This window comes from Prunus dulcis, chromosome 6 (assembly GCF_902201215.1).
Source record: "Prunus dulcis chromosome 6, ALMONDv2, whole genome shotgun sequence".
Classification (NCBI taxonomy): Eukaryota; Viridiplantae; Streptophyta; class Magnoliopsida; order Rosales; family Rosaceae; genus Prunus; species Prunus dulcis.
Genome location: NC_047655.1, coordinates 25,172,049 through 25,185,952, shown reverse-complemented (window position 1 = coordinate 25,185,952; position 13,904 = coordinate 25,172,049). Strand labels below are relative to the sequence as shown.

Below are 13,904 nucleotides of genomic sequence, written 5' to 3'. Positions count from 1 at the left end.
GAGACGGAAATAACTACATTTAGGAACGGAGAAAAACACATGGATGAAATTGGCTAAATTTGTGACACTGACTAGATTAGCTGTGTTCCTGTCTTGTTTGTCGCAAAACTTCGTGTGTTTGCACCTATAATATGTAGAATAGAATAGATGGAGTAGCAAGCACCTGAGCATATAATCCATGAAGAATAGTTCGTTTTTGCCAAGCAGTTAGAAGCTGGGAATGATCATTCCCCCTTCGATTGATAATTTATATCTACATAATTGTTTTTACATGAACAAGGGCTTGGACTGAGCTGATTTTGTGCATGTGGAACTCCAAATGCTGCTGCTCCCGGATGAGAATTGAGAACCCCAATTGAGGTTTCTGCAGATATGCAACCTTGAATGTTACCTGATCAGGTTCTGCAACTCTCACTGCCATTGAGTTCTTGAAAGAAGGTTTTTGATGCTTCATAAGTAGACCAGCAAATTGCAGCTGCAGGAGCATGAAAGAGCATCCTGGGAACCCAACCTCTCATAAGCCCTCGATATCCATCCTTCGTCACGAGGCTTCGAATAACATCCCCTATCGAGCTGCTAGAAAATCTTTCACATCCACACACCCCCTATGTGAAAAGAGAACAGTTCGGTTCATAACTTCATAATAAATTTAGCTTAAAGCAAATCCCCAAACTTAATCGCTCAGGGCATGCTTTCAATTACTTGCAAACAACATCAAGACTTGCATTCAAACCCCAATGAAATCCATTAACATTTGGATTAAAAACTTGCATGCTGAAGCAACAAATTAACAAAGCTTCTAACCTGGCACTGCAATTGGGTTTTCACAACATCAAGAGGGGTAGTGACAGCAGCAGCCGAAGCCCCAGCAGCTGCACCAGCAGTGGCATGAATCACCAACCTCTCGTTGCTGGCGCTCTCTGGCGACACCTCCATTAGCCCTCTCTTTGCAGCTTCATATGTAGCAAAATGCACAGCAGTAAATGGGGCGTTCATCACAACAGTGGTCCTATACGACTTGTAAAAAGCTCCTACTCCTTCTTCCACCAAAACCCTCTTCACACAATCTGCAACACCATTATAAGGGCTGCTCTGCAACTGCAACCTCTGCTTCACAACATCCATGGGCGTGATCACAGCATCGCTTGTAACAGTTGCAAAAACTCCGGAAACTGCATGCGCAGCTGAACTATTTGGATTTCCACGTGTGAAAAACTCCTTGGACATCTCATAAACTGAGAAATAAACAGCATGGGCAGGTCCTGCACCAAGTCCCATTGCCCCAATCCCACGGTAGAGACCTGCAAGGCCTTCAAGTTTCAAAATCGATCCGAGGGCTTGTCGAACACCGATTGGCTGAACAGAGCAAGACCCACCAAAAACCTGCATCCTGGTTTTGAGGGTGTCTACTGGGAACATAGCCATGTGCTCAACTAGGCCAGCTATGGAGCCTGCAATCATGAACTGCCTGAACTCAAGGCCGTCGTGGGTGGGTGATAGAGATACCGATATTTCGGGGTGGAAGTCGTGGGGTTGAGGAACGGTTCTGAATTCAGGGGAGGCATCAGTGGCCATGGTGAGGAACAGTGGTAGTGGTGGAGGAGAGTGGAAATGGGGTAGGAGAGTTTAAAAGAGGGACTGAATAATTGGGGTTTGCAGATCGCTTTCTGGTTGAAAGAGAAGTATTGGGTTGTCTCCATGTAGAGAGTTTTGGTTTTGGGAGGATTTAAGATAAAATGTGCAGAGAGAGAGAGAGAGAGAGAGAGAGAGAGAGAGAGAGAGAGACTGAATTACATTTACACATATCAAGATTAGAATGAACGAGAGAGAGAGTAATCAAAATCGAGTCTTTGAGAGATCAATGAGAATCAGAAAAGATCCTGTTTTTGTAACTGGGAGATATTAAAATGTGCCTAAATAGAGTAAAACTGGTTTTTCTGTTACCATTTCAGTGGACTAGACTAGGCGTTTGAAAGAGTGTTTGTAAATTAAGTGACACCCCAAAGTTCATTTCTTCCTATAAACTCGGAGTTGCAGTAACTGCAACCATATTGAAGTTTTATGTTTTTTCTTTTACATACACAATATTGGGGAGCGGGAAATCGAATCTATGACCTCGGATGCAAAGATAAATGCTCTCAACCACTTGAGCTACAAACCCCTTACAAAGTTTATGTTCTTTATCAATCATGACTGAAGAAAGAATTTGGACCGACATAAATAAGATGATAGAAAATACAAACCATTAGGGAAAGAAATAAGAATTAGCTAGGGTATATTACCCTGTAAAATTCACACAAAATTGAGTGAATTGTGAGTTCTAGGGAGGAAGACAAATCCATAAGCTCAAGGACAAAATGAAATGCCATGCTTGTGCCATCCACAAGCTTCAATCCTGGTTTGTGTCCACATGCACAACGTCTTACCACAATCAGCTTCCATCACTCTCAAAAAATTTCGCATTTCAATTCAATCTCAAATCAATGGGAAACAATCCCCTGATGAGGCTCCCATAATAACTACCACGGTGCTACGTGTCATCTCCACAACCGTACGTATTGGGATTCAATTATAATAAATCTTAGTTGATCAAAGACAGTAGCCCAAGACAAATTATGGTGGAGAATGTATTATGTGAGGAGTAACAAAACAAAAATTGTGAGACATTTTGTGGTTCTGAAACGGACAATAACTCTTCCGTCGTAGTTTATGACTTTATCTGCTGTGAAGGGAGAAAGGGAGAGAGTTCTGAAAATACAGATTGCCTGTTCAACATCATGTAAATGTACATAATATAACACACACACACACATATATATATATATATATATATATATATATATATATATATTAGTCCATTTTTTATTAAGGAATTTTTTAAATAATTTTATTTAAAGGGCACTCTTTAGGGTCTTCTACCAATTTTTTTTAAACGATCTAAACCATCTATTTTTTAAGTCTACATTTATAGATCATCTTTGTAAAAAATTAGACAAATTATAAACCTTTTCAATATCCAATTGTGTCCTACAAAATCAATAAACACGGTGCTTCAAGAAAGTACTAAAATTTTAATAATTCAATTGAGTGGTTAAATGATATCGAATTCAAATGATTTTTTTTGTAAAAATGATATTTGAATGATTATCTAAAAAATAGACGGTTTGAATTAGAGAAATACAATGCGGAGTGAGCTTTACAAAGATGTCCTTTAAATAAGCAGAAATCACTCAATGAAAGCTCTCAGTATGTCCTTAATGTCGACACCATCCTTCAATCCCTCAATATATATAGTCACACATCCATCATACATATGCATGGTGTCGACATTAATGTCTAAAGTGAAGGTTCCTCATTCCATATCAGACAAAGCTGATATGTCTGATATCAACTTCGAGCATGCATGTAACATGTTGTTCATTTTTGCAGATTCCTTGCGTAACTCATTGGTATGCTTGTTTTCTGATGTTGTCCTCTTGGCCTGAGTTATGTAGCAAACTTGAAAGCACTCATTTGGTGGACTGACTTGGATATGACAAGTCTAATTAGAGGTGGCCGGTTTTTAGTGAGCGTTAATGTGTTTCCGGACCGGAACATGAGTTTACGATTGAGGTCCAAAATAAAAGGGTTAAAGTTTAGTAAAATGTTTGTTCAGACCAGCCAACTAAACGATGCCGAAGAGTATAATAAAATGTCTTCCATGACCAATTTTCCATTAGGACATGACATGCACCTTTTCCTCATAAATTTTGAAGATTTCGCATCTCATTCAAAATTGTATACACACCCATTTCATTTGAGATGGTTCACCCAAGTAGTGTAGCAGGCAATTGTGACCTGGACTAGACGAGCCTAGAAAAAAATAAAATTAAAATCAGTCCAATCATAACCAACGTCCACGGATCTACAAGCTGGGTTTTGGCCCATTAACAAAACAAGCAAAAAGTGGGAAACCCAATTTCCTTGCCCACCCAAATCCATGTATACTGTAAACGTCCATCCAAAAATCTCAATTTATATTACACCTGACCCTTTTAATTGAAATTTTAAATTATTTTTATTTACATTTTTCTGTACAGAAGCTTCGAGCATTTTCTACATCTCATACTTTTCAAAAGGAGCCGTCTACTATTTGGTCACGGACTAGAAGCTTTTCGAAGCTCACCATACCAAGTACGTTACTCGCCCATAAAAAGTCTCTCATTTTACGACCATGTCCTTTCCGTACAGTTTGGGTGACTGATATCGCGAGTAAGTCTATATACGGCACTCGAGGGAGTGAGAAAAATAACCGTAAAGAAGACAAATTATTTAGTGTGCTAAGATTGCAACGTGGAACGGATTTGATGGTAGATTCCACGATATTTGCGGTAATGGATAGAGCACCACGAGGTGGCCACACGCCTTAACAGGTGTTATGATCTCAACCATCTACGTAATTTCCAATCCAACGGACCAAATAAAGCCCATGCCAGCTGGCTTTCCACCATTTCGCTATATATATCCTCAAGCCTCCTCAAAGCCTCTCAACCAACTCCTCTTCTCCAATTTTCAGTCCAGATTCTTGCTAAAAAAATCTCTGCTTTTCGAAACCCATTTCAGCTGATCTGGTTTTAGATTTTTTTTTTTAAAAAAAACAATGTCTTTGAGGCTCATTTCAACATTTTCCATCCCAATCAAGCAAGGGGATGATGCTATGAACAGCCTCTTGCTGTGCTCAAAGGCTGGATCTTCCTCCTCTGCTCTGAGCCGTGCTTTTTCTCTAAGTTTCCGTGAGCAGAGGAAGCTCAACAAGTTTGCAGTTTCCGCGTCAACCGAGACGAAGACAGCGACGCTGACTGGGGTGGTGTTTGAGCCGTTTGAAGAGGTCAAGAGCGATGCTTTTGTCGTTCCTGTGTCCCCTCTGCTATCTCTTGCTCGCCAGCGTTACGCAGATGACTCTGAAGCTGCAATCAACGAGCAGATCAAGTGTGTATCTTTCTTCCTGTTGGAATTTTAATTTTAATTTTAAATGTTGTTGCTTTTTGTTCTGGTGATAATTATATGCTTTTGTTTTTGTGTCACAGTGTGGAATACAATGTGTCTTATGTTTACCATGCCCTGTTTGCATACTTTGACAGAGACAATATTGCTCTCAAGGGCCTTGCCAAGTAAACACAAATCCCAAAATACCCCTCTGCATAAGGGTTTTTTTAATTAAAAATATTATTTTTTATTAATGAATTTAATTAATCCTTGGTTAATTGGTTATGTTGCAATCAGGTTTTTCAAGGAATCAAGTGAGGAAGAAAGAGAGCATGCTGAAAAGTTCATGACTTATCAGGTATAAGTTAATCCCAATACTCTTCAGTCTTGTTTAATTTCCTCATGAAGAAGATACTAGTTTTATTTATGTTTTGTTTTGGTCTTGTTTTGGAGATCTGATAGTATTATTATCAATTATGCTCAGAACAAACGAGGTGGAAGAGTAAAACTGCACTCTATAATAGAGCCCCCTTCAGAGTTTGATCATGCAGAGAAGGGAGATGCATTGTATGGTAAGATTGTAAACTTTTATATCTTCTACATGCTTATTTGTTTTTATTTGCTATGCCAACATCTCTAAATTCTTGATAATTTCTTGTGATTGACCAAGATTTGCTTTTACTATTACCGAGTTGTGTTCGGGGTTTTTTCTTCTTCTTCTTCTTGGATTGAAATTAGCCCCCTAACTAAATAACTTGTTTTTCATGGACTCCTTAATGCAGCTATGGAGTTAGCATTGTCTCTGGAGAAGCTGACAAATGAAAAGCTCTTAAACTTGCATAAGGTGATGCATCTCTATCATATGAGATTTGTTTGAGGACATAGCTCATGGTGCCTGGGTTCTATTTAACTCTTTCTATTTGTTTAAATTTCTTCTTATTAAGATATATTCTTGTTTTGTTGCTGATCGAAAACAGGTGGCGGAGCATAACAATGATGCCCAATTGACAGATTTTGTCGAGACCGAGTTTCTGGCTGAGCAGGTGAAACACATTTTCTGCTCTATACTAGACATAACAGCCACTGGGTTCTTAGTTTGAGTGAGATTCATTTTGAAGAAAGCAATTAAAAATGCAGAAGAAAACAATTTCTGCAAGGAACAGTTTTCCCATAAATACCCAACTCGGATAAGAAAAATTACAAATTTTTAAGCTGGGTTGATAAGTTTTTTTTGTTAATGACTTAAATTTTAAGTTTAGGCTGGTGGTTAACAATTATTTAATCTTATAACACTGACTAATCACTTACTATCGTATCTATTGTACAGGTTGAAGCCATAAAGAAGATAGCTGATTATGTCACTCAATTGAGGAGGGTTGGAAAAGGCCATGGTATGAAGTAGATTTCATAGTTCAACTCTTTACCATCATATTTTCCTTTCAATTAGCCACAACCATTAACTCAATTGTTTCCTCACCACGCTTACTTGATGGACTCTAAATGAGCTGTTTGGTGGCTTGCAGGAGTGTGGCACTTTGATCAAACGCTCCTTCATGAGGGAGCTTAAATTGTCTTGGAGTGATCTCTCTCCAGAATTATGTATAATTATTTAGGAAGCTGATAAGAGTGCGAACTCAGATAGCCGCCTTTGACATGTCAGAACAAACTTACTGCTGCGCAAAATCGCTGATTGAAGGGATTGATTGCTTCAAACTTGTCTAGTGAAAGGTTCATTGCAGGTGTGATATTTGATAGTAGAAGCGACTTGGATTAGGCGAACTTCTTGACCTCCTATCATGTCAAAGGCTTTGTAGTTCAGAATTTAGCAATCCTATGGTTATGTATACAAATTATGTTCTATTATGATTAAGTGGATGTTGCCAAATGCTTATTTGAAATACTCTCATTCTGATGTTCTTAAACTAAAAAATATAATTGTGCTCCACAAACGCTAAAAATGAAAAATCCAGAGCAACTTATCATCTATACTCACTCAGATACTGGTATCTCACATCCTGCATAATCAAAGCTGTGATAGATCTTAAACCAAAGCTAACTGCTTAAGAAAGGAGGACAAAATTCAAGTAGGCTGAAGACAGAATCTCCAATGAGAGGAAGACCTCTTCCTACTATTACTGCTGTTTGTTTTCTGTGGACAAGAGTGAATTATCTCCCACATCACTCTTATATCTTCATATTCACCACAAGACTCCATGTCTTTGTACAGATTCACCAATCCATGCCCATTTCCTGCAATTTCTGCCACATCTCAGAAAAGGGTTGACAGAGAAGAGAGAGACAGAGTGTGTGTTTTGTGCAATTCGATTGTGTGAAACTTGAACTTACCTTTGGCTTTGTTTCTTGACCGTGAAGTAAGCTGGAGAAGAAAGCACTTAGTTGGGAGGAGGAAGGATCGCTTGAAGCACATCCAGGTTCTCCAACCCATCATCTTTACATGGCTCCTATTCCTTCCCTTTCTGCTCTCCATTTTATATGTTGGAATTTTCAGTTTAGTCCCAACTTCCCCTGACTAAAATACTAATAATATCATGGCAAAACAATAAAACGCATATAGACATAGCACTAAAAAACACTCACCAAGACAGAGAACTTTGTTGCACTCTGATTGGACCATTACACATTATAAACCTAGGGCCTATAGTTTCATCCCAATTGAACTTTGCTTCCAATGTCAATCTGATCAACCATATAGGATCTAGGCCTAACATTGGCAATACGTATTGGTTCCATTTTGTATAACAGATGGGATTTTACCCAAATTGAGAAAGTAGGTGTAAAAGTCTAAGCTACGTTTAAACATTTTGTGGATGGGATTCTAAGAAACTTAATTTGGGCAAATCCCATTTGATCAAAGAATAGTGAACTGTAACAGTAACTAAATTTGATAATTTAATGGCGGAAATGACACATCTTTATTGGGAAGAAAGGGACAATGAGTAGGAGAGTTGCTTTTGGATTTTTGCTTTCCCCACATATCCTTGGTTCCCAAGATTCTCATTTTTCTCGTATTGGAGGAAGGTAGCGTATGGGTCCCTAGTCAAACGGTTAGTTGGATTTTCTATCAATGCCATCTAGTTTGTGCCTCTACACTTGTTTTTTTCTTTTTAATTGGTCCAACGTTGATGTTATCTGTAAGATTAATAAGTAGGTAGTTTTGTGTAAATAAATGCCATGTAACATAAGGTTTTTTTATATATTATATAATTACAAGCGATAGTCTAAATTACAAAATGAGAGAAATTTTTCACACTCGTGTATACACACACTATATCAAGATATCATAAGAATTTAAATATAAAATTACTAGTCTACAAGACCTTTTTTGGCGCTATAAAGTAATATTTATAAGAGAGTAAAATGTGTAACCAAAGGGTCCAATAGGCCATATAGCTTTCTTTGGTCACTTCATCCTTTTGGCACTGCTAGTAGTGGAGGGACTGAAGCATGTGCCATGCAACAGCTTCTGGTTTTTGTGGTCTTCAACTACACTCCATGACATCTCACCCACTGCCACTCAATAAATAATTCATCATCCAATCTCAAACCAAACTCGGCACAAAAACAAACCAAAATAAAAAATAAAAAACTTTTTTGTTGTGGGTCAATAACCCAAAAAATGCAGAGTTTGGATTGGGCCCATTTGAATCAAGTGTAGCTTAAATCTCAACTTTTGGGCTTACTTCATGATGATGCTATTGGGGCTACTTGGGCTTTGCCCACCACATGTGCCAAAGTGAAAATGAAGAAACCGATAGAGATTTTAACAGAAGTTCCAATAGAGCTTTTGATACAAACTGAAAACTAAAAACAACAATTTACGTGGAAACATACAAGGAAGAAGAAGGAAAAAAAACAAAAAAAAAGCCAGCCACTTGCAGAGTTGGCAGGCACATTATATCATCTGCTTAGTCTCGAACTATTGAGGTAATGAGAATGGAGGCTTCGTCAGTCGAGGGAGCTGCATCATCTGGTAATTAGAATAGAGTTCATGTGATAATATTGTCAATTTACATTCAAAACCTCATAAAAATTAGCCATAATATTCCAAAAAATGAGATAAAAATGTCAAAATAAAATGCTTGGGCTGACCTGGAAGAGATGTAGGCAAGTGAGAGACAAAGTTGTCAATGATGCCTCCTCCTCCTCCACCACCACCCTCCACCTCTCCTTTCTCCTCCTCTACCATTTTCATTCTCTTATTTCCAACATCCTTCATCACTTTCTCTGCTTTGTCCACCTCATCATTCTCTCCTCTTCCACCACCATCACCCTGATTAAAAAAGTTGGAGATGAGATTTGAGATAACCCCTCCACCATTATTTTCACTACCAGAGGCCACATCTTGCTCTGGCTTTGACTTATCAGAAAAGCCCCCATTTCCTATATCATCTTCAACCTCAAACTCAACTTTTCTTTTGGCCACTTCCCCTGCTTTTGGAGTGCTCTTTGGTGACACTATGGACATGAGATGGGTTATAAGCCCACCTCCTTTCTCTTCATCTTTACCTTCATCTCCTCCGTTCATGCTTGCCTTCTCTTTTTCAACTTCTCTGTCTTCACCTCCAGTTTCCCTGCCTTCGCTTCCATTAGCTTCCTGATGGCCTTCTTCGGCTTTGGCTCCACCACCTCCTTTTGGGCTTAGATTCAGTGGAAGCAACAAGCTTTCAGATTCTGGTATAACATCCTCCATCTCTCTCTCTCTCTCTCTCTCTCTCTCTCTCTCTCTCCTTCTGATCTTTAGGGTTTACAAATATCTCTCTCTCTCTCTCTCTCTCTCTCTCTCTCTCTCTCTCTCTGATCTTTTAGGGTTTACAAATATCTCTCTCTCTCTCTCTCTCTCTCTCTCTCTCTCTGATCTTTAGGGTTTACAAAATCTATCTCTCTCTCTCTCTCTCTCTCTGTTCCTTTGCGCAGATGCTACATGGTATGGGGCAAAGCAGGCGCATCTTATTTAAAAGGGACAAGCGTCCTCGTCCAAAGCAGAGTCTTTTCGTGACAAGCTATGGTTTTGTTACACGTTCATCGTAAATGGTGTCTCACTGAAAAAAATGCCAATCCAGAGAAACCACGTGTCACAATTTGCATTACATGGCGTATCCCCAAATAAGGTCGGTTGGGCAACACTTCTTGTCGGATTTGATTTGAGCACCAAAGTTGAAGGCCATAGACTCTGCAAAGCGTTAACCCCCATGAAAATTGCAGAAAGAAAAGAAAAACACCATTGCTGCAGTCTGCACCAAGTTGAGGTCCTTTTGCATAATTGAATATTTGGGTTAAGTATTCTCCCAACCCAAATATTCAATTACGAATCAAATTTCAATTGCAAATAGATAAATAGACAATTCACTTAACTTGACATTGAGAAGATCACATACTTTCCATGTTAAAAATGGTTTGATACAAAGAAAGAAAAAAATTTGATACAGGGTTTATTACAAAATTGAAACTAGATGGCTGTAGGTACAATCGACTCAGAGTGAAAGAGGACTTTGGCAGCACAAAACGAAGAGATTCTCTTTTCATATCTAACCTTACCATCCTCCCATGCATTCACAAGTATATTCTCAAAGCTATCACCATGAAGTGAAGGTGGGATTTTGAAGTTAAGGATTACTTTGAACTCCCAAGGATCTTTCCAACGCGGCTTTCTTCTCTGCCTCTCTTCTCGCCTTACGTCTGGCATACCTTGCATTAGCATCAGCTTGAACTTTCTCCATTATTTTATCGAAACCAGGAATTGTTCTCTCCATTTTCTGGTAGACTCGGGTGCTTAGGTTGGCAAAAATCCTATAGAGTCTCTGCGAGCACACACACAGAGAAAGGTTTTAATAGAAGTACATGCACATCCCTAAAGAAGGGAATTTTATGCAAAATGTCCTAAGAGGTTGAGGAACTAATATGCAAACAAATCCCCATAGCATATTTTCACAAAACATTATATCCGTTTTGCTTCCTTGGGTGATTGACTGATGGAAGTTTATTAGAGAAATACTCCAGTTACAAAAACCAGGATTCAAAATTCTAAAAAATAAAGAAAACTTACATAACACAACCAATTAAGTTAGCAACAGGCAATAAGGTTTTTCTTTCAAATTGATAGTGCGTGATCTTTAGTTTAACAATTGTTAGTTGAAGTTGAACATAATCATTGAACTCAAGGAAACTAACGATTTACCCACAACTGATTTAAGATGGAATTCTGTACCTTGACATCCATATTCCAATGTCGAATGTATGGAGGACCTGTCGTGTAGGTGCCAAGAGGTTCGCGGTACCACTCTCCCTCATATGTTATCTGATCCATTGCTTGTTCCACACTTAGAACCTCCCATGGCCTTAACCCAGGGATAGTTTTAGACAATTCAATTCTGCTCACAAACAGACGATACTTAGATAGAGACGAAAAATTTACTTATGATTTTACATTGCAAGACATCAGTCACCAAATGCTACTGCTACTGCTACTGCATACCTAAGATCTTTTGGAATGTACTTGTTCGGCATGTGATCCTCTTCCAAAATTGTTGTCAGTTCAGAGCCACTAGCCCAAAGAAATAGAGCATGACTCGGAATTCTAACGCCTGGCCAAACACCATCGTTAGCTTCAAGTACTGCTAAGTCTCGTCTCTTGCTTTCTATAGCCTCCTCTTGTAGCTGCTTATAGGTTTTTTTCTCATGTCCCTTGAGTGGAACCCAAGGAGGAATTCCTTTTTGTAGTTTGTGAATAAAAGCAGTTGCAGCAGCCCCAAGTCTAACTGAAGATCACCAAGCCAAGAATCAATTTGTTGAAAACACAGAATTAGATTATTACACTACTATCAGTCATAAAAATTTTAAATTATACAAAATGGATGTTGGGAGAAAAAGGAAACAAGCAGACCTTCCCAAGTGGCAATAGCAGGTTCCAACCCATAAACCATGTGAATAGGAACCCATTCATCCATGTCCTCACCCCAAATGAATGTATCTTTGTCAATAATCCCAGCACCCCAAGCCGTTTTAAGAGTTATAAGCTCCAATGGACCTCTTGTTCGGCCCAACCGGTCCTTATAGTACCATCCACCACTCCTCATGATAACTATAAAAACCATATAACATCAATATTATGAACAACACATGCAGAATAACAATCAAACAAACATCACACAATGCATCCTGTCCAATACACATGCAGAATGTCAGTAAGGAGTTTTGAGTAGAAGAATCAGTGGTTAACAAAACAATAGAAGTATGATGTATTACTTCAACACCCGTCAAACCACAAAGAATTTCAGTAGTAAGTGAATGAAAACAGCAGCACTTAATTAGAAGCAAATGAGTTGTGATTAATATACAATTAGCCAATTCCAAAAGCTAACAATTAAACAATCAGAAGGTTTAAGCAAGACCAGAAAGTCATTTTCATAAACTCACTAGACTATACAGCTAAACCAAACTAAAAACACACATGCTTCAAAGGTTCATGCTTTTTAACCACAAAGCTTTAATCACACAAACTTACAGTCATAGTAGCGCTTCTCAAGCTTCTTATACCCAACTGCCTGAGCAACATCGATAGGCCGGCCGGCCGGGTAAGGCCTCTGGCGGAACCCCCAAAGCCCAAAAAAGAACTGCCTTGCAAAATCCCAGAACTTGTCATCAGACTCTTCCCTCGTCTTTATGGCCTTCCTGGGCATGGGTCTTCCGTCCGGCCCAATAACATTCGGCACAGCCTGCCACAGTTTTTTATCTTCATCCCTGTACGGCCTGTCATTCTCTTTGAGCTCCATCTCGTTGATCTTCTCGGCAATCTGCTCAGCTCGAGCCAAGAACTGCACAACTGGGCTCTCCCTGAACTCCTTCCAGAACTTCTCGTTCTCTCTGAGCTCCTCCTCAGTTGGGTTCTCTTTCTTTTCGAATATTGGGTCTTCGCTCAGTATCTTATCGACTTCTGGGGCGTGCCTGTAATCTGGTGCGTTCTCGCACTCCCAGAAGTACTGCTCCAGCATCTCGGTGTAGGGTCCCGGTTTCTCGGGTTCGGAGGGGGTTTTCGGGTCGGGTCTTGGAGGGCCCTTGAAGAGGTTTGAGAGGCTGAGTGCAGAGAAATTGGGAGAGGTTGTTGTTTGGGTGGCTCTGGGGAAAAAAGAGTCTGTGAGTGAGAGGAGGTTGATGGGCGGGAGTGGGTTTGGCGGTTTCTTGAACCAGCTTTCGAAGGGGTTGAAGTTGATGGAGGCCATTGGAGGAAGTGTGAGTTTGGGAAACCTCTAAATTTGAGATTTTTGGGTTTTATTGTTGACACAGAGGTTGAAAATGGAGGAGATGAGAGGGACGGAGAAAGAGAGGGGTTTTCAGCCTTGACTGCTGAAAGTGGATGTAATTCAAGTTTGGGCTTGGCCTGAGAAGTTTGAGCCTGGGCTAAATCTAATGACTATTTTTCGGGCCCTATTAATTTCTTTGAATCAAATTCTATCAAATCACATTCTTGTTTTTATTTATTTATTTATTTATTATTTTTTTCTATAACACATTCTGTTTTTTTTTTTTTTTCCTTTATCACAACATTAAACATCCCTCCCTCGTATATCACTCTAATGTGTATGGGAAGAAAGATCGTGCGAGGGGCAGACACACTACCTCAATCAATTGGCTTAACTCACATCTTAAAATGTAATAAGACTTCTTCTCTCTCATGTTATTACCATTTTTTTCTTTTTGATGGAAATACTTGGTCCATTGTTGATGGTGTTTCTGTAGCCCCATAAAGAAAATAGTGCTTCTTGCTCCCCTCCCCAAGTGTAGGGTATAGCCCTTACATATCATCTCCACTTTTTTGTTGCTCAAGGGCCTTCACAGTTTTTTTCGTTTTCCTTTCTTGGCTTAGCCACCGGTTACACTCAGTAAGAGCAAAATTAGGAGTAAGCCTGTAACTCTGGAAATCA

General features: G+C 39.3%; 4 protein-coding genes across 4 annotated transcripts; 1 reads left to right on the top strand and 3 right to left on the bottom strand.

The window, feature by feature from the left end:
* Positions 1 to 164: 164 nt before the first annotated feature.
* On the bottom strand, positions 165 to 1,692 carry LOC117630999 (mitoferrin-like). The gene is made up of 2 exons (XM_034363905.1): positions 805 to 1,692; positions 165 to 605 (listed from the first exon to the last, which is right to left on the bottom strand). The coding sequence occupies exons 1-2, from the start codon at positions 1,573 to 1,575 to the stop codon at positions 396 to 398; spliced, it is 981 nt and encodes a 326-aa protein (XP_034219796.1). The 5' UTR covers positions 1,576 to 1,692; the 3' UTR covers positions 165 to 395.
* Positions 1,693 to 4,534: 2,842 nt separating this feature from the next.
* On the top strand, positions 4,535 to 6,865 carry LOC117631000 (ferritin-4, chloroplastic). The gene is made up of 8 exons (XM_034363906.1): positions 4,535 to 4,968; positions 5,067 to 5,150; positions 5,263 to 5,323; positions 5,450 to 5,537; positions 5,748 to 5,809; positions 5,943 to 6,008; positions 6,293 to 6,356; positions 6,489 to 6,865. The coding sequence occupies exons 1-8, from the start codon at positions 4,640 to 4,642 to the stop codon at positions 6,530 to 6,532; spliced, it is 798 nt and encodes a 265-aa protein (XP_034219797.1). The 5' UTR covers positions 4,535 to 4,639; the 3' UTR covers positions 6,533 to 6,865.
* Positions 6,866 to 8,726: 1,861 nt separating this feature from the next.
* On the bottom strand, positions 8,727 to 9,720 carry LOC117631002. Its single transcript, XM_034363907.1, has 2 exons — positions 9,076 to 9,720; positions 8,727 to 8,953 (listed from the first exon to the last, which is right to left on the bottom strand). Exons 1-2 carry the CDS (start codon positions 9,674 to 9,676, stop codon positions 8,892 to 8,894), a joined length of 663 nt encoding a protein of 220 aa, XP_034219798.1. The 5' UTR covers positions 9,677 to 9,720; the 3' UTR covers positions 8,727 to 8,891.
* Positions 9,721 to 10,321: 601 nt separating this feature from the next.
* On the bottom strand, positions 10,322 to 13,391 carry LOC117630998 (protein TIC 56, chloroplastic). The gene is made up of 5 exons (XM_034363904.1): positions 12,488 to 13,391; positions 11,867 to 12,064; positions 11,459 to 11,741; positions 11,192 to 11,354; positions 10,322 to 10,784 (listed from the first exon to the last, which is right to left on the bottom strand). Exons 1-5 carry the CDS (start codon positions 13,200 to 13,202, stop codon positions 10,590 to 10,592), a joined length of 1,554 nt encoding a protein of 517 aa, XP_034219795.1. The 5' UTR covers positions 13,203 to 13,391; the 3' UTR covers positions 10,322 to 10,589.
* Between the last annotated feature and the right edge of the window lie 513 nt (positions 13,392 to 13,904).